General features: G+C 40.0%; 1 protein-coding gene across 20 annotated transcripts in view; it reads right to left on the reverse strand.

Annotated features, from left to right (window-relative positions):
* Positions 1-27,995, reverse strand: part of KCNMA1 (potassium calcium-activated channel subfamily M alpha 1) — a 718,149-nt gene that overhangs the window by 13,917 nt on the left and 676,237 nt on the right. For 10 of the 20 annotated variants that reach the window (XM_072823744.1, XM_072823731.1, XM_072823735.1 and 7 more), the window contains 4 exons: positions 26,379-26,509; positions 7,064-7,258; positions 5,073-5,191; positions 3,150-3,374 (listed from right to left, as the gene is read on the reverse strand). In XM_072823744.1, the coding sequence (XP_072679845.1) occupies positions 3,150-3,374; positions 5,073-5,191; positions 7,064-7,258; positions 26,379-26,509 (670 nt within the window). Of the gene's footprint in view, positions 1-652; positions 3,375-5,072; positions 5,192-7,063; positions 7,259-26,378; positions 26,510-27,995 lie in introns of those variants that run through there. The other 10 variants (XM_072823726.1, XM_072823725.1, XM_072823727.1 and 7 more) reach the window with 2 other exon arrangements.

Genomic DNA, 27,995 nt, shown 5'->3' on the forward strand with positions numbered 1-27,995 from the left:
CCCGGATAACCGGGCTTGCTCTAGGAGTTGAGACACATAACTGAACAGTTTTAATTTGGGGGCCTATTGATCAAACATAAAGGAGACCAATGCTTTTGTCATTAATAAACCTCCTGGTCTACATTAAAAGGAAGATAAAATATGAACCGAGAAGCAGGTTTGCCAAATGGAATGGCTGCAAATGTTTTCCAGCAAAGTTTATCACCTGGCATCATACTCTGATTTAGTAGGTCTTGCCAAGATAAACACAGAAATGTGGACAGACTGATGGGGGACTGGGTTGGGGTGGTGGTAATGGGGAGGGGGAGTGGAGGAAGCTGGGTTTCTTGATGGGAAAATGCTTTTGGACTTGGAGCAAGGTACCAAGGTGGGCAGGGAGGCCACGTGCAGATTTAAAGGCAAGCCAGATGGAGAGAAGTTCCCCCCAAATTACCCAACCCCAAAACCAAGAACACCAAAACAAACTCTAAGGGATCTAGCAGTAGCAGCAGCACAGCCTCATCGCGCTGAGCAATTTAGAAAGTGAAGGAAGGAGGAGAAGTAGGGAAGGAAGAGGAGGGAAAAGGGGAGGAAAAAAAAAAAAAAGCAAAACAAACTAAATAAAACCACAAACAGAACAATATAAATAAAAATAAACAAACCAATAACAGAATAAAATTTGTAACTCCTTTTTTTTTAATTTCACAAAAGTTTTCACAAGGACAACGTTATAGAAGAAAACCCCCAGCAGTGGCTAGGTCATGCAGAACCATTAATTGTCATACCTTGGCCCATTCTATTCATCCTTGTTGCACTTTAGAGAGAGAAGTAAGCTATGTGAGTTTTACAATGCTTTTAAACTGTCATATTTCCTGTTGAGCACTTTAACTGGCACATTCTTATAGGTATAAATGTTCTATGGGCACAACTTGATAACCTCCTTTGCAAAGAATGCATGAAAAGCTCTTCATGATCCCAAACTGGGGTCTATGTGTGTGTATATATATATATATATATATACACACACACACATATATACATATAGTATACATATATATGTGTGTGTATATATATAGAGATATATATAGTTCTATATAAAAAGATAGATAATTATACATAATATAGAAATTGATATATAGGGACAAAAATAATTTGAAAAAATTCTTCCACTCATCGGGCTTTTTAATATACATGTATACATTTTCCCCCACCCCATTCCTGGTCTGAATACTGCACTGCCCTGTCTTTGGTATGGGGGGCAGAGGTTCAGACTGAGCCTCACCACTCTGTCAGTAAAAGTGCTTGTCAACTCACACAGCAAGCAAACCTCCAAAACTATCATGCTTGGGGGGAGAGGGGATCCGAAATCTAAACTCAAAGCATTCACCATAAAAACACCTTTTTAGAGATGGTATAGCTGTGGCACCTTTCTCCTCCCCTCCACCCCTATTCGGCTCGATAGAATTTTTTAAAGGAGACATTTCAAATAGGTATACACCAGCCCAGGGCTAGTCCACAAGCACAAGAATTTGGTTGTGGTGGAGTCTGCCGATTTGTAGGAACTACTGCACTGCCTAAAGCCTGATTCGCATGCATAAGACATCTGACAACTGGATATTGAAAAAGGGATTCTTCTACCTTTCCTCTCATGCTTACTAACTTAAAAAAAGAAGAAGAAGAAGAAGAAGAAGAAGAAGAAGAAGAAGAAGAAGAAGAAGAAGAAGGAAAACAGAAGAAAAAAATAATTGTACCAAAATGTGTTTGGCTTACTGTTGCACGCTTCTTCTCCCCACCCCGTGACGACAAGGAGCGGTTCGCCGTAGTTGTCATTCGCCTTCCTAAGTGAATTGGCTATGTTCAAGAAACTGGGGAGGAGGAATTTTTCCACCAGCTCTCAGCTTTGGGACAGCCAGCACCATGCAGCTGTGCCAGCAGTTTGGGGTGGTAGCTGGCTTTTGTCTTTGTTGAGTCAACTGTGGCTCGATCCCCCTACCTTCTGATTTATTTAGCATGTCGGCTCCTAGAAAAACATGCTCTGCTGCTGGGTTTATCTTCCTCACACTCTACCACGGCCCCAGCCCTTGCTCCTACCTGGCATTGGGGCCCTAGCTAATCAAACAAAGGGGAGTTAAAAAGGTCCCCTGAGAATGCATGGAAAAATACTCGCTCTTTCCTGAGCATTATTTATTCTGTACATAAGGTAAGTAATTCACCTTTTAAAAGATGTAAAAGTCCCAGGAAGGCAGTTTTTAATGACTTACATCTGATATTTATGATACATATGGCTTTTCATCCCAAATGTCAAAAGTGAAAGAAAAAAAATAGCTAGTCATATGGCATAAGGAGACAGAATAACAATTTAATATGCAATCAAACCTCTGTTCACTTAGATTAAATGACTAGAATTTGATACATCCACGAATAGGACACTATTCTTTCCTCCACAGTAAGGGTAGAAATGTTCATAGGAACTCCCAGAGGAAGCTAGCCAGCTCTGAGACAAAAAAGGCCTTGGTGAGTAAAAAAAAAATTGCGCATGTTCTGTTATAAAAGCAGGTGCTTAATAATCATCTACGCAAATGGCAAAAGCCTTTTAAATGCTTTGTGAGACTTCAGCCCAGAGAGTGGAAAAACAATCGATATGTTTTTGTTGCTTTTTGGTTGCTCGTTTCAAATACATGTGTATGTATATATGAGAAAAAAAAAAAAGAAAGGAAGAAAGGAAAACAATAACAAAACCAAAACCCGGAGCACCCTGATAATCCTGATAAATCAGAACAAACTTTTCTTCTACATTAACTAAACTTGCTTTGCATAACTGACATCGATCACAAGGGCTCTCTCCTACTCTGCAAACTCCTTCCTGCAGTGAGCTATTTATGTCTGGAGCATGCCTTTGGGTTATTTTTCCCCTAGAATCATAAATAACTTTTGGTCCTTCTGCTTATTTGCTGTTGTGCTCAAGGGTTTTATGGTGGTGAAATAAAAATGACAACCACATGCACACTATCATACATATGCAAATATGTGTAAAAAAAAGGGAGGAGACTACAGGGGCAAAGGGGGAAAGTTACTGTTGGAAACACCCACTGGGGAACATGAGTGGCGGATACAGTTTCACACACGGTGGCAGTGGATACACATATCAGAGGCGCTCTTCCTGCACGTACTTCTGTTTGTCTCGGGACTCCCGGGACTTGGGTCGGTTCTGTCGGTTTGCCGTGGACGGGATGGAGTGCACGGAGGAGCTCTTCTTGCTGGAGGACTGGGACGAGTGGGAGGAATGGGAGAGGCTGGCCCGGGACTGGCCGGCGTTGTGGTCAAACTGCATCAAGCAGAAGATCAGGTCTGTCGGCACGAGCTCAAACTCGTAAGGGGGGTTGGTGATGACATACCTGGGCAGGAAAGCAAAGGGGTCACAGGTGAGGATAACTGCGGGCATAGTTCACCTGTCTCTGAACCTATAGGATCCTCTGGTCTTGCAGAGGACCTGGAAGATGGGCTTCTAGCTGGTTCAAGGCCCTAAGTATTATCTTCCAAGCTGATACTCGGTTCAGGAGGCCAGACACGAGCCCCGGCAGAGATGCAGAATTAGTGCCGGTGATGGGAGAACAAAACCGCGCTTCCTATGGCCTATGAGCCCCTTTCCATTCACTATCAAGTTCACTTCTGATCCTGAGTAGCCCAAATGCATGCAGGAGGTTCATGGACTGTACTGCACCTTTCATTCTAGAGTGTTCTGAACAATCCCAGACACATATCGCAGGGTCTTTGTTTCCCATGATCTCACTTCTTAGTCCTTTCTCACTCTTTACCATTTAGAAAATCAACTCTGGTGGGGATTTTTCTAAATGAAAGAAGAAAAAGGACCTCCCTGCCTCTGTCTATGCTAGCCTTCCTTTAACTGTTCCCAATTCCATCCGGTTAACACCAGACACTTAAAAAAAAAAAAAAAATCACTGTTTCTTCCATAGTAGTACATGTCAAGGTGGGTCCTAAGCCAGACATACCAACATCACCTGGGAACTTAAAATGCAAATTCTTAAGCAACTTCACTCTAGATCTATGGAGTCAGATGCACTGGGGGTGGGGTCCAGTGATTTGTGTTTGGACAAACTGTGCAAGTGATTCTCCAGCCTCGCTAAACTTTGAGAACTCACTGGTTCTCAAAGCAATTCATCTCAACTCTGGCTATACCCTATATCTCTGTGCATTAAAAAATTATCTATGTTTTCAATCTAGACCAACTAAGTCAGAGAAATAAGAATATTTTTACAAAGCTGGTGATTCTGATGTGCAAACAGAGCTGAGAAATATTCAACTCTATAGCATTGTTTCTTGAGGTATATCATGCAAACACACTGGTTTTGGTAATTCTATAATGCACTTTTAATTTGCGGCTGCTATGAATTTATTTTAATGCAATTAGAAAAATATAACTAGTACACATAAACTGCTATTTTTTTCTGCTTAAGGTGATAATACATGATTTTCTCAAAGTAAATATATAAAAGTTTAAAAAGTAAGTCCAGGGATCCCTGGATGGCGCAGCAGTTTGGCGCCTGCCTTTGGCCCAGGGCGCGATCCTGGAGACCCGGGATCGAATCCCACGTCGGGCTCCCGGTGCATGGAGCCTGCTTCTCCCTCTGCCTGTGTCTCTGCCTCTCTCTCTCTCTCTCTCTCTCTGTGACTATCATAAATAAATAAAAATTAAAAAAATAAAAAGTAAGTCCATTAAAATATATTTAGTAAAAATATGGGCATCTAGGATATGGCAAAGGAACCATCTATCTTAAACACTAGCAATATGAAATATCTATTACTACCAACAGAATAATCCCTGCAGCTGGATTTTAGAGGAGACACTCCTATTCAGCAACTAATCTATAAAACTTGAATTCTTTACAGCTTCTATGGGTAATTAAAGAAAAACATCTCCCATGACCTCCAAACTCAGTGTTGGATTTAATGTGGGTAGAGTCATTTGCATGTTGAGAGCATATACATGGACCTCTGCCTGTACAGTGGGGGATAGGAGAGGATATTTCTGTCTCTGCATTTGGGTTGGGTTAGCAGCGTGGAAATATACTCACCTCTTCGTGCATTGGCTGGGGGTGCTGAGGTGAGCATCTCTCAGCCGGTAAATTCCAAAACAAAGCATATTATATGTTTTCAGAGCTTTGCAGAACAGATCACCATAACAACCACCATCCTGGGAGACAAGAAAAGAACAGAGAGCAACACTTTTATTTGTCTGGAAGTAGAGGTCCAGGGGGGAACAGAGCCTTCTCATGAAAGCTTGTTTTGGGGTCTCCTGAATTGGAGGGTCTGTTCCAAAGGACCAAGGATAAAGAAGTCACTGTGATTAACTGCCTCCATCCAATACTGGTAATTTTCAGGGATCAGATAATGATGGGGTTCTCCTCTGGTTCTCTCCAGTTTTCTATCTGTAGCAATGAGAACCCTAAAGAGAGTGTGACTCTCCCTCATTTGAAGTGAGGGTGTAAAGCCCGAAGGTCTCAGATACATGTTTGGCTGAGAAGAAACCAGCTTTGCGAAATGGTGATTATGTTTAGCCCCAGCTCGGCTGTAATCACTGTGATCTGACCGTGTTGTCAAAACTGCTCGAGTGATAATTAAAATCACTGCTAGGAGAAAAGACCCCACCAGGTACTATGGTGACAGACTCTTTCAGGGAAAGGACTGTGTGAAAAGCACAATTTACAGACCTCAGAGATGGCACTGGTGGAAGAGAATGTGTTTCCCCAGGAGGCTGAGAGCTGCAGGCTGAATAAGTGGGATTCACAGTCCCTAATCAGTTCACGGTCACCTTCCAAGGGTCTGGGGCCTGATGTGGAATGTGAAAGCAAATCCGTGCACTTGGAAATGCTGGTTTCATGCAGCCAGGTGAATTCAGGTGGGCGTTAGTACAGGAAGGGCCCTGAAGAATGGCTTCTTTGGGAATAAGAGGCTGCCTTTGTCCTTCCTGTCATTGGAATTTCCACATGTGCATCGTATGACAAAACACAAATGGGGCCAAATCTTACTGATATTTAAAGTCTTTATCCTTTTAAAGTGCATAAGTGCATAAGTCAATGATAGATGAAAGGGGACACTAGCTATGGAAGCCACCTTTCAAAAAAACCCAGTCTAACAAAGGTACTTGCCCATAACCACACCAAAGTATGGTGCAAGTCAACATCAGGGTTTCAGAAGAAATAGAGACAGTGACCCTTTCCCTGGGCAACACTACTGTTTGTGCAATAGCTTTATTGGTTCCCAAGACTTGTGGCTCTCCACCCCTTGAACAGATCTGTGGAGGTGGTAGGGCCATGAATAAGGGTCAAGAGTGCATACTTTTGCTAAAGTACGTGAACCCAGCTGGTGCATGGGGCCCAAAGGGAGGCACTGGTCATACCCTCTGTGGCAGGGAAAGCATGAGGAAGAGTGACTGGGTCCAGCCTCAGAAATGTGAGGGCCTAGATCTGGAATTAGGGACATTAAAGGATCCACATGAGATGCTATTTGTTTGACCAGTGGCTCTAGATGTATGTAACTACCAGTGGTGTTTAAAAACTTCCAAGGCCACAGTCATACCTAGATATAAAAACTTAGAATCCCGGGAATTGGGCATGGCCATCAATGGTTTTTAAAAGCTCCTCATGTGCTATGAACGTGCCTTTCGGGTGAAGTAGCCCTGAGGCATGCCAAGACTGTGTGGAAAGGGGATCCCCACCTTGGTTGCATGCTCTAATCACCTGATGCCTCCTAGCTCATGGTAGGAGTTTCCCAGGGGAGTAAGTCCACAGGCTCTGAAGCCAGCATTCCTGGTGCAAATTCCTGATTGGGACAATCCTCAGTCTTTCTGAGCCTCAGTTTCCTTAGAGTATGTCAAAGGATTGCCATTGGAATAAAAATGAATGACTAGGTAAAGCATAGTGCCTGCTATGCAATAAACCATAAACATCATAGTTATTTTACCACAGAAGACAGAAAAGACAGGTGCCTAGCTCCTCACTGTCCGGCACCCAGTTCACTCAGGCCAAGCTATTCCTAACCAGCGGGTTCTGCTCCATGGACTTACCCCCAAGTCCGCAAAGGGCCCATCCAGTAGCGCTAACTGGGCCACACGGCAGCGGTCCCTATTGGCCAGCGTCTGGGGGGTGCTGTAGCCCCCTCGAAGTGCATTCTCCTCAGCAATCAGAGCCTCCAGCTCTGGTGTGGCCCCTCCGGTCACCAGGGTCCGGATGAGGGTAAGGATATTGTCATTGAAGTATGTCTGGGGAGAGAGTTGGGGGAAAAAAGTCCTTTAAGCAAACACCCTAAAGTCACGACAACAGACATCCAAATTACAACTTTCCTTGGTATCTCCTGTTTAAAGTTTTGGCCTTTCTTTTCAAATAATTTTATGTGGGAAGTGAAAAGACAGCAGCCTCAATTATTCCATTCTTCTCTCTCCTACTTGGTTCTTCCAGGAGAGTCTGACTTTTAAAAACCAATTCAGGGAACTTTCATTAAAGGGCTGAAGTCTAAATGGCTGGTATTTACCATAATTGGTGTTAGTAGGGATGCAAATACTGCTTCCCCTCCTTAAGTCCCACATGTCTACTGAGAGACTTTGGACTTGTGACACAAAATGCAGCCTGCCCAGGCTGCTAATCCAAGTACGACTACCTCTGAGGTCCTGTCAGCCTCTGCCAGGATGCCGCCTTCCCCAAAATGGTAAAACTTCCTTCGGCATTGGAAAGGGATGCCGAGAGTGTCATTAAGGCCACATGTCACCAATTTATTTTATTACGTGCTTTGATGATAATCTAACTCAGAAGTCTCTATCAATTAAATATGTCAGATAAAATAATGAGGAGGAGGATGTCCTGGTACGTACACTTTTGGTTTTATTTTTTTAAGTGATCTCAGTATAGCATATTAGAAAAGTTTCCCTCTGAGGCAAATATAGCATATTAGAGAAGTTTCCCTCTATGTATACATTTGTCTCACACCTGAAACATAACAGACCTGTCAGGAACAAAACAATGGGAGTTTAAAAATATTAATAGGGTGTCAAATAAAAGAGCTCAAAAAGACACTTGTCACCCAGACTAATTTGAGAAAAATCTCAAGTAAGAGTCTATGTTCCATTTTCCAGGGTAAGAAGAAATCAAGCAGGCAAAATGAAATGAAACCAGAGTTTGCCTGTGGCTTCTGAGGGCGTATGGACTTTGGGGAGTCGGTTAGGAAACACAGCTGCATTTCACCCCAGCATTTTCTCAGATAGTTTACCTGGCAAAATGTAGTGGGGAATAAACCAGGTAAGGATGAGTTCTCTCATCCTGTGTAGCCATCACTAGTTCTTTGTCTCAGGGGTTGACTACTCAGTCTAGGCTTTGATCTTCTTAACCGTAAAATAAGCACAGTCATTAAGATCAAGTTCATATGCAAAGAATTCCATGAGAACTTCTGGGACACCTGGGTGGCTCAGTGGTTGAGCAGCTGCCCAAATTGGCTCAGGTTGTGACCCCTGGGTCCTGGGATTGAGTTCTGCATCAGGCTCTCCGCAGGGAGCCTGCTTCTCCCTCTCCCTGTGTCTTTGCCTCTCTCTCTGTGTGTGTCTCTCATAAATAAGTAAATAAAATCTTTAAAAAAAAGGAAAAAAAGAATTCCATGAGGACTTCAGAGTTCAGATGATAGCTGCTCATGGATGAGGCAAGATTCACTTTCCTCATTGAAATACTGGTGAAACACCCAAAGTGATAGAACATTCCAACAGCAAAGGAGACTAGGAATGTTACCGAGAAGGATTCAGACCCTAAGGAGAATGAAGGTATCCTCCACCAGAGCTCAGATGTGCCCTGAGGCACAGAAGCAGCACAAGGACAAGTACTGGACGAACTGCTGCTGGCCTGGACATGGATAAGACTGAGTCAGGCGGTGGATGTAATGCTGGCTTCACCTCTCAGAAGCTGTGTGACCCTGGAAAGTTATTTGTCATTTTTGTGCTTCAGTTTTGTTATCTGTAAAATGTAATAACAGAGTGGTTAAAAGGAAAACAGAACTAACACACTTGAGCCACGTAGAACAGTGCTTGGTGCACAGCAAGTGCTGACAGATACTTCCAGCCTGGTATCAGAGACTCAGAGCTTTTGCTAGGGAGAGGAACAGTCCTCTCATCCTCAGCCTTTCCTTTAAAAAAAAAAAAAAATCCTTGATGTTTGGGGTGAAGGGTGGGCAAACCAAAGCCATGTATTTCACCCTTGAGTTTGTACTTCTCAGTCTGCCTCCATTGGAAGACCCTGTTTGGACTCAGGAATGACAGGGCAAAGGTCACCAGTACACTGTATCCTGGGATGGGGCAGGAGTAGCGAGAGGAGCCTCTGGAGGTATGTTCCTGTTCTGGGGCACATCTACAAGCATTTCCAACGTTTTCCATTTCCAGATCCTCTTCGCTACAGTCAGATAACACATCATGAGAAGCAGGAGACTCCTCCCTAGCCCTGTGGCACATTAAATATGTGAGTGCTGGGCATGGAAACGTGACAAGGACCTTTGTGCTCTAATTACCCATTTAGATCAAGACCAAGGGGAGGAATTTAACAGCTTGCCAAGTGGGCACAGAATAGTCATGACCTTGTACACTGAACTCTGTTTTTCAGTACAGAGAAATAAAAAGAGCCAGTATAAATATTTTTTATAAGGGAACCATAGTATTTAAGATATAAAGGAAAAGCATCATTTTGCATCATTTTGACTGATTAGTTACTGGAAGAAGTAGAAGAAAAAGTTAGAAGCATCTGTTTTGGAATCAAATAAAATTTTTCAAAATATTGTGTCTATAAGAAGTAAAAGATGAGACTATAAGAAAGCTGACTTCATACAACTCACCCATTTTTTATGCAAGATATTAAAATTAAAATGGATGTGATTAGAGATAACTAAAAGAATCCAATATGCTTTCATGATAAACACATTCAACAAACTAGGAATAAAGGGGAATTTCTTTAGCCTGATAAAGGGCATGTATCAAAAACCCAAAGTTAACAGCAGACTTAGTGAAAGACTGAATGCTTTCCCCTTAGAATCAGCAACAAAACAAGGAAGTCTGCTCTCACCATTTCTATTTCAACACAGCACTGAGGGCTCTAGCCAAGGCTAGAAAGAAATGACTATCCATATCAGAAAGAAAGAAGTACAGAGAACATGATGTTATATATAGAAAATTCTAAGTTATCTATTAAAATTCAATTATAGATATAAATGTGTTCAGCAAGTTTGCAAGTACAAAATCAATATACAAAAATATTATTTATATACCTACACACTTGCAATGAACAATACAAGAATAAAATTAAGAAATTCCTTTTATAATAGCATCACTAAGAAGAACTACTTAAGAAGAGATTTAACCAAGGAAGTACAAGACTGGTACACTTAAAACTACAAAATATTGTTGAAAGATATTAAAGAGAATCTAAATAATAGAAAGGTATCTCATCTTTATGGATTGGAAGTCTTAATATTATTAAGACAGTAGTATTCCCCCAAACAACATACAGATTCAGTACGATCTCTGTCAAAACCCCCAAAACCATATAGACATGGAAAAGCTAATTCCAAAATTCATATGAAGGGTGCCTGAGTGTCTCAGTTGGTTAAGTATCTGCCTTTAGCTCAGGTCATGATCTCAGGGTCCTGGGATCCAGCTCTGTGTTGCACTCCCTGCTGAGCAGAGAGTCTGCTTCTCCCTCTCCCTCCTCTCCTCCCTCTGCTTGTGCTCTCTCTCTCTTTCAAATAAATAAATAAAATCTCTTAAAAAATAAAAACAAAATAAAATTCATATAAAATTGCAAGCCCAGGGTAGCCCAGGTGGCTCAGTGGTTTAGTGCTGCCTTCAGTCCAGGGTGTGATCCTGGAGACCCGGGATCAAGTCCCATGTTGGGCTCCCTGCATGGGGCCTGCTTCTCTCTCTGCCTGTGTCTCTGCCTCTCTCTCTCTCTCTGTGTCTTTCATGAAAAAATAAAATCTAAAAAAAAATTGCAGGCACTCCAAATAACCCAGCAATCTAAAATAGATGAAGTTGGAGGACTCATACTTCTTGATGTCAAAACACACTACAATGCTACTATAATCAAGACAGTGTAATATTGACATAAGGACAGACATGGAACTGAACTGACAGTCCAGAAAGAAACTCATATGCATTTGGTCAATTGATTTTGGCAAGGGTGCCAAGATCATTCCATAGAGAAAGAAGATAGTCTCTTAAACAAATGAAGCTATAATTCTTAGACTTCTACATTCAGAAGAATAAAGTTGGACCCCTACCTCACACCATATGCAAAAATTAATTCAAAATAGATCAAAGATCTAAATGTAAGAGCTAAAACTATGAAACAGGAGAAAACATAGGGTAAATTGTCATAACCTTTGATTTGAAAATGGATTCTTAAATATGATACACAAAGCAACCCCCTTTATATCTGATAAAGTCTAGTATCCAGAATATATACGTATAATATACATATATAGTCTTCTTTTTATTTATTTATTCATGAGAGACACAGAGAGAGAGAGAGAGAGAGAAAGAGAGGCAGAGACACAGGCAGAGGGAGAAGCAGGCTCCATACCGAGAGCCCGATGTGAGACTCGATCCTGGGTCTCCAGGATCATGCTCCAGGCCAAAGGCAGTGCTAAACCGCTGAGCCACCCAGGCTGCCCCATATATAATCTTATGTAAGATTTTATATATATCTTTTATATACATATATAAAATCTTACAACCCAACAACATAAATACAAATAACCCAGTTTTAAAAATGGACAAAAAACTTAAATCAACATCTCTCAAAAAAAAAAGATATACAAATGGCCAACAAAATAAAAAGAAAATGAAAAGATGCCTGACATCACTAGTTATCAGGAAAATGCAAATTAAAAAACCATGATGAGATACCTCTTCACACTCACTAGGATGGCTACAATCAAAAAGACAAATCATAAGAGTTGATGAGGATGTAGAGAAATTGCACCATAACACTCTGCTGGTGGGAATATAAAATGATACCACCACTTCAAGAAACAGTTTAGCAGTTCCTTATACGGTTAGACAGAGATATATAACTCAGCAATTCTACTTCTATATATAGATCCAAGAAAAACTAAAAGAAATTATGTCCATATGAAAACTTCTATACAGATGTTTATAGCAACATTATTCATAATAGCTAAAAATGGAAATAGTCCAAATGTCTATCACCTAATGTATTCATAAATAAAATGTGCTATATCTATGCATGAATATTATTCAGCTATACAAATATTATTCATACCACAAAAAGGTATGAAGTACTAATATGTGTTCCAACATGAATGAACCTTGAAAACATTATGTTAAGTGAAATAAGTCAGTCACAAGAGACTACATATTGTATGATTCCACTTTTATGAAATGTCTAGAAGAGGCAAATCTATAAATATAGGTGGTAGATTAATAGTTGCATAAGGCTGAGGGAGGGAGATGGAGGTTAGTGGGAGTTGCCAAAAGGTATGGAAGGTTTTTTTTTTTGAGGCAATAAGAATGTTCTAAAATTGACTGTGGTGATGGTTGTACATACTTGTGATCATGCTAAAAATTGCAGGATTGAACACTTCAAGTGGGAGAATTGCATGATTATTAATTATATCTCAGTAAATGTTTTAAAACAAAAGAGAAATCGTTAAAAGGTAACTAAACTTATAATGGCCAGACTTTTACCCATTAAGAAGCAATAGTTAACAATAGTGTATTGGACACTGAAAAATTTAGGTGGGTAGATCTCATGTGAAGTGTTCTTACCAAAACAACAAAAAAAAGGGGCACTATGTTATAGAACTAAAAATCACATATACACAAAATCAGTGATGTGGAAGTAAAAGTAAGAAGTTGGCTGAAACTACATGGAAAAATATGTAGAGTGGTTTCTTCCTTTCTTTCTTTCTTTCTTTCTTTCTTTCTTTCTTTCTTTCTTTCTTTCTTTCTTTCTTTTCTTTCTTTCTTTCTTTCTTTCTTTCTTCTTTCTTTCTGTCTTTTATGAGAAGGCTGGTAGATATTGAAGAAAGACAACAGAAGTCAAATTGATAAATAGCAAGTGTTCACAAGTTAATGCTATAAACAAAATTTGAGCAGGTAAAAATGAATAAGGAAGCAAGGAAACAAATGAGCACAACCTGCCCTGAGCTGAATGATGTACCAAGGATGTGGATTGAAATGGCTCACCAAGTAAGTGCTGCCAACATTTAAATCTGTACCAGGTGAATATTTAAATATAAAATATTAAATGAAGACAAAATATGGCCTAACACAAGGCTGTAAGGGAAAAAAAGTACAAGATCAGGTTAGCCAGAGACTTCTCTAGAAGATTTAAGAACAATATCAACTGAGTTTTGAGAGGACACATTTATTCCGATAATTCTAACGTGCATCTAGGTTACCAATCATTTGTGAAGGCAATAGAAATATTTTTAAAAAAACAGAAATATTTTTGAATCTCTGTGTACCTAAGTATTTATTGATTTACTTCATTAAAAAAAATACTCAGGAACAGAAATTGGTGTCCTTGAGGTCATTTTAAACTTTTAGAAATTAATAAATGAGCAAATTTTTAAAAATATTGGAGAAATATACCAAAACATGGAGTTTAAGAGATGGTTGTATATTTTACTACTAAACTAAATGCAAATGTCAGAAGTAATTCTTGAAATAAAAAAATGACACAAAATTATTTGTTAATAGTAATATTAATTTATTTTTAGAAGTCAGATAAATGAGGTAGGAGAGAGAAGGATGATATAAAGGCATGTAAATTCCTCCATCTTATAGAATGGCGACTCAAGAACTAAATTTTTCTAGATAATAATGCTTAAAAAATATACTTTCAAACATATTTATAGAATGGTAAACACTAAATGGAATAAAAAATAGAATATAGTTTACACATCACTAGAGAAAATAAGCATACAAAAATATAGCCTGTATACCCAAAGATGGATACTAAAAGACACAATTATAGAGGCATATATAAAGTGTAATGCAAAATTATAGCATTATATGTTAATAACTAAACATAAATGAGCTAAGGGATTTTATTCAATCGCAAAGGTTCTTAGACTTATTCAAAAGCCAAAATGAAACTCAGACTCTGATATTTTCAGAGAGAAATAGGAAAAAGCAAAACAAAACAGGCATAGAAAACTATATTTCAAGGGAAAAAATTTAAATATTACATTAAGCAAGTTAGCTTTGTATTGATAGTTAAAATTTACAATAAAGATATAACCTATTTATGCACAAAATAATACAACTGAAATATAGAAAGTAAAACTAATTAGCAATGAGCATAAAATAAATGTGCTGAGGGTGATATGTAAAATATCACTGTGTTTCTAGCTACCATAGCTTAAACAGACCAAACTATGCGAAAATTAAGGATATAATAAAAGAGATTTAGTAGATGTGTGCTAAACTTTGCAACATTTTTAGATAGCTTTCAAACAATAATTACCAAAAAATAATCAATGGCTCAAAGTATAAGCTCAAGGTATAAGCTCTAGAGTGCATTTAGAAAATTAAGATAATAGTAGAAATAGAATAAATATCCCAACATCTCTAAGTTTAAAAGAAGGGTATTCTAAAACCTAACTGCAGGTCAAGATGGAAATCAAACTTAGAATATAGAGTATTTAAGAATTAACTATTTGAAAAATGGCATATAAAAATGTCATGGATTGAGGCCAAAGCTACAGAAACAAATTCAGAGCCTTAAATGATTTTCTTATTAAGCACAAAAGAATCTCAATAAATAATGCTAAGCATTAAAAGAATTGTCTTTTATTGTTCTTTTTTATCTTAGAAAAGCAGAGGGATGCAATAATAAAGTATCAATTAATGAAATCACAAAAGGATATTTATTGAATTGACAAATACAAGAAATAATTCTTCAAAAAAAATGAACGAGATTGTGACAAACATAACTAAAAAATAAAATTAGAAATAAGAAAGAGAATATAGTGTCCTATGTGTTTAAGAATTAACACTCCTATTCTGGAAGCTCTCTTTAATATCATAGTTCCTGGTCATGCATAAGAACAGATACTGTTGTTCAAGGGAAAGCAAAGTAATCATTATCCACAGACATAGAAGATAATTAGGAAAAAATAAAAAAAGAAAAATGTCATGTTCCTTAACAGGTAAAGTGGATGTTATAATGTCATATTTTCTGGTAAAAGATTTTTATGTTTGATATATGCCTAATCACGGATGCAACTGGACTTTTGAATTTATTTTGTTATTTTATTTTAATTAATTAATTAATTAATTAATGTATAGCATGTTCAAGTGGGGGGTGGGGGTGGCAGATGGGCAGAGAGACTCTACACAAGCTCCATGCTTAGCCCAGAGCCAGACATGGGGCTCCACAAGGGGCTCTATCTCATGATCCTGAGACAAAGACCTGAACCAAAATCAAGTCAGGAAGCTTAACTGACTGAGCCACCCAGGTGCCCCTCAACTGGACCTTTTTTTTTTTTTTCTCAAGTGGACTTTTAAAAAACTTGATACAAATATGCTAAATTTCCTCCGTAAACAGTTTATGAAATTGTCCTTCCAGGCTCCCAGGTACTATCATAAATACTAGATATTTCATAACTAAACATTGTAGACAATAGTAAAAATGAGAGAAGCTCAACCAGAATAGATTCCTGAGAACAATAGTGGAGTAGTTCTTTGTAAAATACAGGACTTGGCAAATCTGGCCCTTGGGCCAAATCCAGCCTGCCACTTGCCATCTTAAATAAATTTTTATCGGGATGCAGACATACTCATTTGTTTATAAATAGGTTTTTGTGCTATAATGACGGAAGTTAAGTACTTTCAATGGAGTCTGTATGGCTCTCAAAAAACTAAAATATTCACCATTTGGCCCTTTACAAAAAAAGTTTGCTGATCTGTTCTTTCATATGATAAGGAAAGCATCATACACCATAGGGAAAAAAATGTTTATTCTACAAATGATTTAGGGGTAACTGGCTATCTGGAAAAAATTCTTCAACAATATGGTAATGATTAAATAAATCATGATACACTTATATTACTTACATTGTCCAGATATTAATATTATGTTTTCAGAGAATATTTAATGGCACTGTAACAATTATATGATATAATAAAATATGCAAAAAGGCAAGATCCAAAAAATAACATGATATAAAATTCATGTTAAAAGTGCAGAGCTAAAAAAAAGAAAAAGTGCAGAACTCAGCTGATATAGGTTTATTTTTGTGAAAATAATTATACTTAATACCCCAAAATTTTACTTGGTGATTAACTCTTGATGATAGACTTCTGATTGATTTCAATTTTTTCCTATAATTTTATTTTTTATTTTTTTTTTCTATAATTTTATTTATTTTCTATATTTTTTGACTGAAGATATATTTATATTAAATTTCTAAAAAAGGAAATGAATGAAATTCATATAATTCAGTAGCAAACACCACACACACCCAAGTACCATTCAAAATGGGCCAAGGAACTGAATAGACTTTTTTCCAAAGAAGATGATCAAATGGCCAACAGGTACATGAAAAGGTGCTCAACATCACTAATCATCGGGGAAATGCAAATCAAAACCACAATGAACTATTACCTCATACCTGCTAATTATGACCATTGTCAAAAAGGCAAGAAATAATACATGTTGATGGGGATGAGGAGAAAAGGAAACCACTGTGCACTGTGGTAGGGAATGTAAATTGGTGCAGCCACTATGGAAAACAGTATGATTGTTCCTCAAAAATTACAAATAGAACTACGATATCATCCAGTAATTCCCCTTTTTGGTATGTCTGAAGGACACAAAATCACTCTCTCAAAGATACAGCTGCACTCCCATGCTCACTGCAGAACTTTTTACAATAGCCAAGAGTTGCAAACAACTTAAGTGCCCATTGACAGAGGAGTGGATAAAGAAAATGTGGTATACATATACAATGGAATACTACCCAGCCATAAAAAGAAGGAAATCCTGCCATTTGCAACAACAGGGATGAATCCTGAAAGCATTCTGTTAAGTGAAATAAGTCCAGGAGAGAAATATGAATATTGTATAATCTCACTTATATGTGAAACCTAAAAGCAAACAAACAAACAAAACACACACACACACACAAAACAAAAAAACCCTGATCCTACAGTAACAGAGAAGAGATTGGTGGTTGCCAGGGGCTTGGATGTTGGGCATGGAGCAAACAAGTGGTTAAAGGATACCAGCTTCCAGTTATAAGATGAATCAGTTCTGAAGATGTAATGTATGGCAGGGTGAGTGCAGTTAACAATACTGCATTATATACTTAAAAGTTGCTAAGAGATTTTAAAAGTCCTCTCTCTCTCTCTCTCTCTCTCTCTCACACACACACACACACACACACACACACACAAATGCAGCTATTTTTGAGGTGATGAATGTGCCAACTAACCCTACTGCGGCAATCATTTCTTAATATATACATATACCAAATCATTACACTATATACCTTAAATGTACATAGTGTTATAAGTCAATTATATCTCAATAAAACTCAGCCAAAGAAAGGAAGCAAGTGTTATAAAATAGTTAGAGGCAAAAAAATAAAATAAAATAAAATGTAGCCACAAAGAACCTGATGAGAATATAGCTGAATATTTAAGTGATCTCAGGATACCTGATAATTCTCTTGGTCAGCAGATACTTTTTAAGCATAAAAACTATAGAATAATTCACAAAACAAAATATGCATTTACATGATCACATACAAATTAAAAGGTTATATACTTTGAAACTATCATGAACACAATTAAACACAATTAAAGGGCCTCCTAGAGAAAATGATAATCGGTGCCTGCTAGAGCTCATGAGATGGCATTTACAAACCCGTGAGGGCAGCACGAAGTGCTGGAGATAATCCAGCAATATGCACCAAGAGCTTTAAAAATGTTCATATTTGTTAAAAACCCGGTAAGTTTGCCTCGAGATCATAAATTGCTTCTTGTTCAAAAATTATGTAAAATAATGTTTAACACAGGGTTAGTTATTGTTACACACACAAAAAATATTTTTTTAAAACAAAAAATTTTTAAAACGAAATGCCCCATAATAGGTAGATAACACTTAAACAGGTTCTGGAATATCTATAGGTTAGAACCGCATGAAGTCCTATGGAGGCACTGCAAATCATAATACCCAATAATATGACATGATTAATGCTCTGGATAAAATACTAAGTGTTAAAAGGAAAACAAACAAACAAACAAAAAAAAAAACAAGATCTAAAACTGGGTGATCCATGTTTATTTATCCATCTGGGAAGAAATATACCAAAATATTAAGCATGCTTCTCTCTGGGTATTAGAAATACGGTTCACTTAAATGTTTTTCTTTATACCCTTCTGTGTTTTCAAAATATCCCACACTGAATAACTTTCCTAATGAAAGCAGTCAGTGATTTTTAAACAAAGAACAGTCTAAGTTGTGCTTTGCAATGATGATTCTAGAAGGTCAGCATGAAAGGTTATTGTTTTGTCCAATTTGTTCCAATCTCAAGGATTTGACCTTAACATGTTTCCCCTTCTGTGTTGAAATCAGTCACCTTGTAACAGCACAGACTTTTTGATCAATCCGTCGCTGACATTTATTGAGCATTTACTAATCCCTAGGTCTTGGTTTGGCTTGAAATTATATCCTTTTAAAAGAGTGTGTCACTTTCAAAACTTCCCATCAACTGGTATAATTTCAGGATAGGTCACAGGGTTTCATGGGTGCCTGACCAACTCTGGAACCATTCACAACCCTGGACACAAATCTCCACCCCCTGACCTGTACCCTAGATCTCTCTCCTTGATTCTCCCATGGGGGCGTCAAGGAGCAGCACTGCAGGCAGCAACACCTGCAAGGACAGAGACTAGTGATGTCTGTCTGTCAGCAGAGCTCTCTTGTTCCCATTTTGCTGCCTCAATATTCAGCTGCAGAGAAGTAACTTTGGGCATTTCGTGGGGGTGTGTTCTGAGCTCGTACCAAGGTTTCTTTGTGATCTGAGGGACGCGGTGCAAAGACAATGCTTTTCTTTGAAAAAGGATAACTAGCTGGTCATAATGGAAGGCACGGATTTCTTCACGTGGTTGGGATATCACTCACAGAACATAAACTGATTGGCCTGCAGCTAAGCACAAATCCAGAACTTTCTGCATTGGAAGTGGCTGTTTCAGTACCCTGCGGCAAACAGATGATGGGCCCTCAGTACCAGTTATAGCAGACAACTCCTATGGAGAATGTGCCAGCTAGAACAAACTTCTGTACAACTCACCTGACCCAGAGGACATAGTTCTTTTCTGGATTAACAGAAACACTAGAATCGAAGGCAGACACGCAAACTTCTGAAGGTAGTATTGTAATATGGAAGTGCGGTCTTTGGCCTCCTGAACTATGCATGTAGGTGAAGGAATATGGGAGTCCATCTTCCCACTACCAAGGTCGGGGTTCCACCCCTCATCAGGGAAGACCTTCTTTCAGATAGGACACCATGGCACCCCGGGTTATGTGCACTGACCTCAGAATTCAGCTAGCGTGGTTTTAAATCCCGGATTTGCCATTAGACAGCTCTGACAATGGGAAAGTTGCCTGACTCTTCTCTGCCTCGAGTTCCTCATCCATGTAATGGGAACAAAAGAAAAACCCCAGTGCAAGCCGGCTTATAGGATGGTGTTAAATGAGATGCTCTGTGTAACGTCTAATGTGCAATAAATAATAAATGATAGCTGATAAAAATAAAAACCAGCTAGCAATGCAACCAATGCAGAAAACCCCCTCTCCCTATGTTTCGGTGTTCTCATCTCTCATATCAGAGAGCTGGCCCAGATCACATGCGTGGCCTCCTCGGCCTCGGAACCTTGACGTTTCTCAGATCCCATATGTAGACGGAGTAACAGGCATCGTGCAAGCTGAGAGATGGTGGGCAGAGGACCTGACAGCACAGGGAAATCTGAGCCCGCACTGCCACCTAGCCTGCTCTGAGGACGCCCCTCTGCGCCTGTGTTTCTAACTGGTGCATCTTCCTCTTTTTATTTTTTTAAAGTATAATTACCAGAGCTTATGTTTCACAGTTAATGCTGTCAAGCCTTTTAAACTAATTGGTCTTTTATAGAAAATTTAACTGAAAATTAACACATCTTTTAATAACATTGCCTTAACTTTAATGGCACTTTGCCTTTCGTTTATAATTGCTCTAAAATTGTCATTTTCCATGCCATAGCTGCCATTTTTTAGATTTGCTAGTTTTCATGGTGTAGATTTTTATTTTTAGTATTTTTCTTTCATGAGGGATGAGAACGACTTGATTTTTTTTTTTTTTTCTTAATGCCAGATCTGCTTGGCCTGATGTGACAGCAGGGGAATGTTCTGGGTGCAACAGAGCACACTGCCATTTGCCACATGGACACTGGCGCTAGCTCATCTGCCTCGGGATGGCCCACGGCCCGTCTCTCACCTTGTGAGCAGGAGAAATGAGGCTCTCGAGTGTAGTGCAAGGAAGAGGGCCATGAGGAGTCATTTGTTTATATAACACGGCACTGGATTAGCCTGGGCTGACTACGAACTTGGTCTGCTCCATAACACCCTCCCGGGGTTTAGCCAAAATGCAAGTACAATTAAGAGAGTGAATCATGTGAGTCCATCTTCCAGATGGTCACATTCTTCAGTTACAACATAAGCCTCAGTCATTTCTGGCAAACAGAGACTAGCTCTGATATTAGAGAATAGAATATAGAAACATATAATACACACATACGCATATATATGTACATGCATGTATAATAAATCTACTTCTTTGTAGTTACATTGGATCTGAAGAAGTATTTGCTGATTCTGTGAAAGATTTTCATATACCTCTGTCTTTACCCAGTTACCCTAACATGATATCATTCCCATTGACAGTGGGACCCAACTTTCCCAGACAGTGGAAAAGACATGCACTGGCTGCTAGTGAGCTGGGACTGAGACCAGTCCTAATTCATGGCCTAATTCATGTCCTAATTCATGGGCCAGTGCCATATTGTGTCTCCTATAAGTCCTTGCCTTTGTTATGAAATATTAATTCATTGAACATGCAAATATCCACCCTGGGCATTGGAGTAGTGAGCAAAGCAAAGACAGGCCTGGCACAAAATGGTCATATTGAAATTTCTTTGGGCTCCTGGGGGAATTCAGTGGTAGGGGTCCCAAAAAAAGTGGAGGGTCCAAAGAAAGTGGACATCATGTGCTCATCCTCCCAATTCAAAGGACAGGCACATGGCCAGAAGTCCAAGGGTGTTGTTGGAACATAGTCATGCAGGTTCACAAAATTAGAAGCAGGAGGCCTGCAAGTCGGGTTCAGTGGGATGGACAGGCGGCGACCAGTGGGGTGAGTGAAGCAGGCCTGGGAGAATTTAACAGGAAACAGTGGGCTCCAGTTAAAGGAAGCACAGCTCAGCTCTAGCCGATGGGTGCTTTGTGGGTATCTGGGAATCTGCTTTGTCACTCCAATCAAAATAAGCTGGAAATCCATATTCTAAGGGTAATCTTAAAAGTTTAAAATATCGGCAACAATTCTAGTTAAAAATGAAAAACTTTGGGAAATACAGAACTGTCTACAGGATGGGTGTTGCCTGCAATGTGCCATTTTGAGACTTCTATGAGAGACGCTTCATTAGAAGCCAGATATCAATCCAGGTGCTCATGCCAACATATCATGCTGTTTCTGTTCCTTTTTTCTCTTAAAACGAGTGCACTAGGATGGAGTGTGGGACAGAAAAATAATTCAAGAGTCAACTCAGTGATGGGTTTGTCCTTCCAGCAACACACACAGGAAGCAGAGGCCTTAGGAGGATCCTGGTGGTATCCAAAGGAAGATGCATGCATTTTCTAACCAAGACTAAAGTGTTTAGCCCCAGACCTAGAACTTGACAGTACATGGTCTTTGTACTCACAATACTCACAGTGTGGACGATAGCTCTGCCCGTCTGACTGCTTCTTGCATGTCCCTCACCTATATCTACAACATTCCAACCACGATGGCCTTCAGCTACCTCCTCAGGCCCATCAAAGTCAGCTCAGCACCACTGTTTAGCTTTAGCCCTGATCTTGCATCTGCCGTGGAAAGCTGATCACCCTTACCCCCAGGTGCTCTCTCCTGATTTTTCAGTGTCAGTTTCCAGGTCTTCAGCTAAGACAACTTCACTCTGATCACTGTGGCTAACACACGTCTCCACACCCTCAAATCAGTTTTGCCCATTTGATATTATTCATTGACTACTACTGATAAGTAGCTGTCATTACTGATTTACATAATCATTTACATAATTATTGCCCATGAGAATGAAAGTTCCAACAGCATGAGGGCCAAGGTCTCCCTCTTTCTTCTTCACTGCTAAATCCCTGGCATTGAAAGAGTGCCTGGCATTCAGTTCAGTGCCCAAGGAAGGCAACGATCAATAATGATAAATACAATATCGAGCTTGTCATGTGTGAAGCACTGCACTAATCACTTTACAGCCTTAACTCATTTGAGGATCTTGACAATTCTGTGAGGTAGGTACTATTATTATTCCAATTTTAAAGATGATAAAACTGAGGCACAGAGAAGTTAAGTGTATCCCGCCCATAAATGCTGGTTCTGGAATCTGCATCCGAGCAGTCTGGCTCATAGTTCATGACTTTTCTGCCTAGGGAGGGGCCAGATACAACTCAAACTGAGGCTGCAGGTGGGAGAAGGTAGTGGTGTGGAAGTCAAGTCCAACACTTGAGCACCAGTTTCAGCTCTAAATTCAGAGAGGCTTCCTTTCATCTTTTTCGTGTGTGTGTGTGGGTGTGTGTGTGTGTGTGTGTTGGTGGTGGCGGGGGGGCTGGGGGCAGGCTGGTACCTTTTGCTGAATACACTGCTTAGTTGTGAGCCTCTTCCTAGAGGCAGATACCCACAAGCATAATTATTCCCTCTGATCATGTGTCTCTGCTGTTGATTAGCAGGAGAAAGCCACGAGGCCATGTCTGCAACATCCCTATCTGTTTAGGAATGCCTATGACGAATCAAAACACTGTTCTTTTAACAAATGAAGCAGCAAGCAGCAGGAGTTGAGTTATGAAGGACAATATTCAGGGGACGTTTAGACACATGATTAAGTGGCAATTTTGGGGCTAGAAAAAGCAGATCATGGACATCTGAGGAAGTGTGTGTGCGAACGTCGAGACGTTGCTTGTAAGCAACTGTCTGAGATGGAAGCTTACCTCTGGCTCCCGCTGCTTGGAGGAGTCTCAATTTCTCAATTTACATTCCTGCCAACGTTTTCAGTTCCTTCTAGTTACTGCCTTGGTTTTTGACTAATCTCTTGTTGTTGTTGTCGTTGTTTTTCATAAATTAGGGTTGGGGTGGAATGCAAAGAAATCACAGGTAACATTTTTGTCTGAAGGCCCAGATTCGAGTGAGTCTGTTGAACCAGATCCAATTCAAGACCTCACTGTGGGGGTGGGCCTGGGTGGCTCAGTCGGTTAGGCTTTGGCTCAGGTCATGATTCCAGGGTCCTGGGATCGAGCCCCGCATGGAGCTCCCTGCTCAGGGAGCCTGCTTCTCCCTCTCCCTCTGCCTCTGTCCCTGCTTGTGCTCTCTCTCTCTTTCTAGAGAAAGGGGAGGAGAAAAAAAAAAGACCTCACTGTGGAACTTGCTCATCCCAGACAAGGAAAACCAGGCCTGGAATAATCGGATGGGCTTTTTGACTAATGATTTGAAAAGTCCCCATCAGCGCATCGGTTAAATATGTGTTGCTTCAGGTTTATTCACATTATTGTCCAAAAGATCAGACACTGTAGCTGAAGTGCCTCGCAGAGTTCTGGGCCCTCAATAAATGAAGCCGATGATGATTACAATGACAGTTACTAGATTCTCGATACTCTTTTTTTTTTCCCAGGCTGGAATTCAGAAGGAATGCTGCTGGCAGACCCGTGGCATCCATACATGCTTTTAGGCACTCTCTCCCAGACACTTCAGTTTGCATTTCAAAGGAGATTAGAGATGGCTTTTTAAAAATTTCAAACCAACCCACTTTGATTTCTCATCTGAGTTTCCAAAAACTGACTCTGTGGTGGGGCTACAGACAAATAGCTGTGCAGCTCAGATCCAGATGTGCCCCCCTAGCCCCACCCCATAGCCACCGAGTGCCCCTTCTGTTGTGTAGGGGTGAAGTTCTTTGCTGCTTAAAATCCATTTTAGCGGCTCATTGGTACGAAGGGCTGGCTTCATGGGTGTGTAGACTGTGGGGTCACCCACGGTCCATGCTCAAAGGGGCCCTCGCTGCTTAAAGCTCTGCACTCAACATTTTGAAATTCTTAATCATGTATGAAAAAGTGGCCTTGCTAATTCCTGCCTGGAATATCCTGAATGTCTGATACATAGAAACAAATTTTTATAAGTTTGGATTTTATAAAATGTTAACAGAGTATTTTGCAGCTCTTGGAAAAAAAAAAAAAACACAGTTTAATCATCTTTTAGGGAAATCAGTCTTCTGTAATCTCTGTAATTCTGATCCTGTAGTTAAGATCAGAAGTAAAATGAAATTTCTAAAAGAGATGAATTAAAGAAATCCCTTTGAAACCGAAGACCAGTACAGACAGTTTGGCACTGTATGAGCACATCCTGTAGCTTCTATCATTCCTTCTGGCTTGCTTAAGGAGTTGGCCCAAACTGGGCCCAACATCACTAGCAGGTAGAGAATGGTTGGGCCCAGAACCATCAGGCCATCAGAATGAAATCCCAAATTCTGGAAAACCAGGAGTGCCTTGTCTAGTGACCTTTTTTTCTCCTTCTTGACTAGGCATCATGCAAAGGTATGGCATGATGCCTAGTAGTCAACCTTCATTCAGATGAATAGGGTTTCATAATTATTTTTACATCCATAATTCTAATTTTTTAAATAAGATATGCTTAGAGTTGGACCACATTCAGGAAAACAGAGTAACCTAAATTAGTCTTTAAAAGCTTTATGTTTTTTCTTTCCTCAAATAGAAGTTCTTCTGGGATTAGTTTTAATGAATAGAGAAGAATAATGCATAATTAGCATATCAGTTGTTTAACACATTCAGGAGAATAGCCTTCTTAAGCACTTTAAGATATGTATGTGTATAAAAACTCTCTGAGCTATGTTTATGGCTTTAATGTGTTCAATAAAACTTTTTCATGGATTCCTCAAAGGTCAGTTTTTATCCAGCTTATGTATGTATTTTCATAAGTGGTGAATTTGAGAATTCCAAAATAAAGAGGCTTTTCTCTATGATAAATAAAGACACTCAGTGGGAGCACCTCACAATCCCCACTTATAACCTACTCAAGTGTCTGCTTTTTGCCTTTTTTCAGTTCAAGATAGCTCGATGAACTAGTGCCTACTTTTTAATTGTTATTCATTTTTGGTCTTAAAAGTGAAAAAAAAAACAAAACAAAACAATGCCTTGTTTGTTTGGTACCTATCAAATTATAAAAGAAATTAATGATGCCTTTGATCCCTCAGATAACCCACTTTCCTCTCTTTACCACCACGTCATTCCTTCCCGGCAGCAGAGAACTGGCCAGGCCTGATCCTCATGCATGGTCCTCTCCCAGGACTTATATTTCAGTGACCTGGCTATGACGTAAGAGTCACCCTTCACATTTTGTCCTCTTCCATCTTCTGCTTATATTTATCTATCCCCAAGTCCTATCAGTCTTCCTGACCAACACTACTTAGATGCTCCCATCTCCCTCTAGCCCTGCTAACCCTATCCTCATCCAAACTTTAGTAGCCTCAGACTTCCTGCTGCCATCTTGCCTCCAGAGCCATCCTCCACACACCAGCCAAGATGATCCTCTTAAAGCATACACCTGATCACATGACTTGCCAGCTTAAAACCATCCTTCAATGCCTCCTCATTGATCTTAAAAAAATGAAGCCATGAAAATGGGTTTCTTGGTCGTATAGGTCCAACCTTGCCTCATCCTCTCCTCTCCCTTTCTCACTATGGCCCAACTACAAAGTCTTTCTTTGGCCTCCTTAAGATGGTCAGTTTCCTTCACCACCAGGCCTTTGCATTTGCTTTCCTTCTTTGGGGGTAGGGGTGGGGTTACTCTTCCTCATAAAATCTCCCCTCTTCCTTTTCTTCCTCACAATTTCAAGAATTCATAATCCAACTTTTATTTGCACAAGAGTCTGACTAATGTTGGTATCTGCTTCTAGATTGCAAGCTCTGTGTGGTCATGCTCTTCCCTAGAGTTCATGCTCTAGTCTTGGACCACCGATGTTGGGGGTTGGAGGTGCTCTACTCCCACATCCCGCACCCACTCACCGCACTCATAAGCGAGTCCAGGACACTGACTGCAAATGCTGTCCCACATGCAAATGGCTGCGTGAGGTACAGTTCTGTGTCGGGGTCGTCATCATCGTCTTGGTCCAAAAACTGAACATTAGTATCATTCACTAGAAAAAGTGTAAAATGAGAATTAGCTCAAAAGACCACATACAAACAGTGAAGCCAGAGAAAGAGCAGGCCACTGGCTTAGCAACACTGAAGTCACTGAAAAGGAAAGAAAAGCATGGGAGAAGCTGTAGATGAATCTTGGGGGTGGGAGCCAGTGGACTCAATGGACTGCTCCTATGTGATTGTTCAAGCTTCCCAGGCCCAGAGAGCAGTGAGTTCAAGCAGCCTTGCTCCATGGCAGACCACTGGAGAACTGCTGGACAGTGCTGGTCAGTCCTTTGGTATAGTTTTAGAATCATGACCAAAAAACACCCTGAGGTGTTTTTCGGTAGCCAAGTCCTTTGAGACATGGACACATCTCAAGGATGAGTAGCCATGAGTAGCCATGCTGGGATGCTAAGTTTAGGCACAGGAAAAGAAAGCGACTTATTAAGACCGAAGAGCAGTAGACTAGGAGCACAGCAAAGGAGCATAGCAGGGAATTCACCTGTAGGCTGGACCTACAGGCTGCCCGGGGTTGGCTTGGGTAGGGCCTCGTGTCCCTAGCCTTGAATCCAGGCCCACGCTGACAGGTCCTGTTTGATAGAACAGTGACCCCAGGTGGGATGGATCCTGGCTGTCTCTGGCTGCTTGCTGACAAGGACTTGCTGTGCATTCCGAGTTGCATGGGGGACGCCCACGTTCTCCCTTTCCCCTTCTAAACAGCTCAATCTTTTATGTGCTGCAGCTCAAGTAGAAGGAGCATTTGATGCTGTAGTTCATTTCTATCTGAGGATTCCTCAAGGACTCCTCCGGCGGGCATGTGCAGACTGATTGGCTGTGTCACTGAGATGTCTTTAACTTATTAAAAATTAAATGACAAATTAATTTCCATTCCCATCTTGGCTTCAGAAATTATCAGTTTTGCAGAGCAAGTAATAGAAAAGAAAGTGTGTGGTGGGGGAGGAGATGAGTGCTCGCGATTTCTGGAATAATTATGGTGCTTTTAGGAAAAGAATAGATGAGGTTTCCTTTTTCTGATTCCTTTTTAAATGTATCAGGAGTGAATTCTCTTTCCTAGAGTTATTGTTTTAATTTTTTTTCCTGAAAGTAACTTTTTGGATAACTTTTTTCCCAACTTTTGGTTGTTTATTGTATAAAGCAGAATAAATGATAATAGGATAAAAGGCAAGGCATGGAATTAGTTCTAAATGACACCATCTTGTTTCCCCAGAGAAAAAATTTAATGGGGGAACATCTTTGCCTCAGCAACACTTGAATCACAGCTGGTGGGTAAAAGTGCAAAATGTGGGATCTGACAAGTAAGCTTTGAATCTAGGCTGTGTACAAACTCTGTACAGGCAATGCATCTCGTCATTCTGCACCTTAGCTCCTCTCTCTGTAAAATGGGAGAAATAATAGCAGCTCTCACAAGACTGTCAGGAAGCTCCTACGAGACTGTGCTTGGAGTGTGGCCCAGGGCCTTGGCAAGTGTAAGCTGCTCTC

Source organism: Canis lupus, chromosome 4 (assembly GCF_048164855.1).
Source record: "Canis lupus baileyi chromosome 4, mCanLup2.hap1, whole genome shotgun sequence".
NCBI lineage: Eukaryota > Metazoa > Chordata > Mammalia > Carnivora > Canidae > Canis > Canis lupus.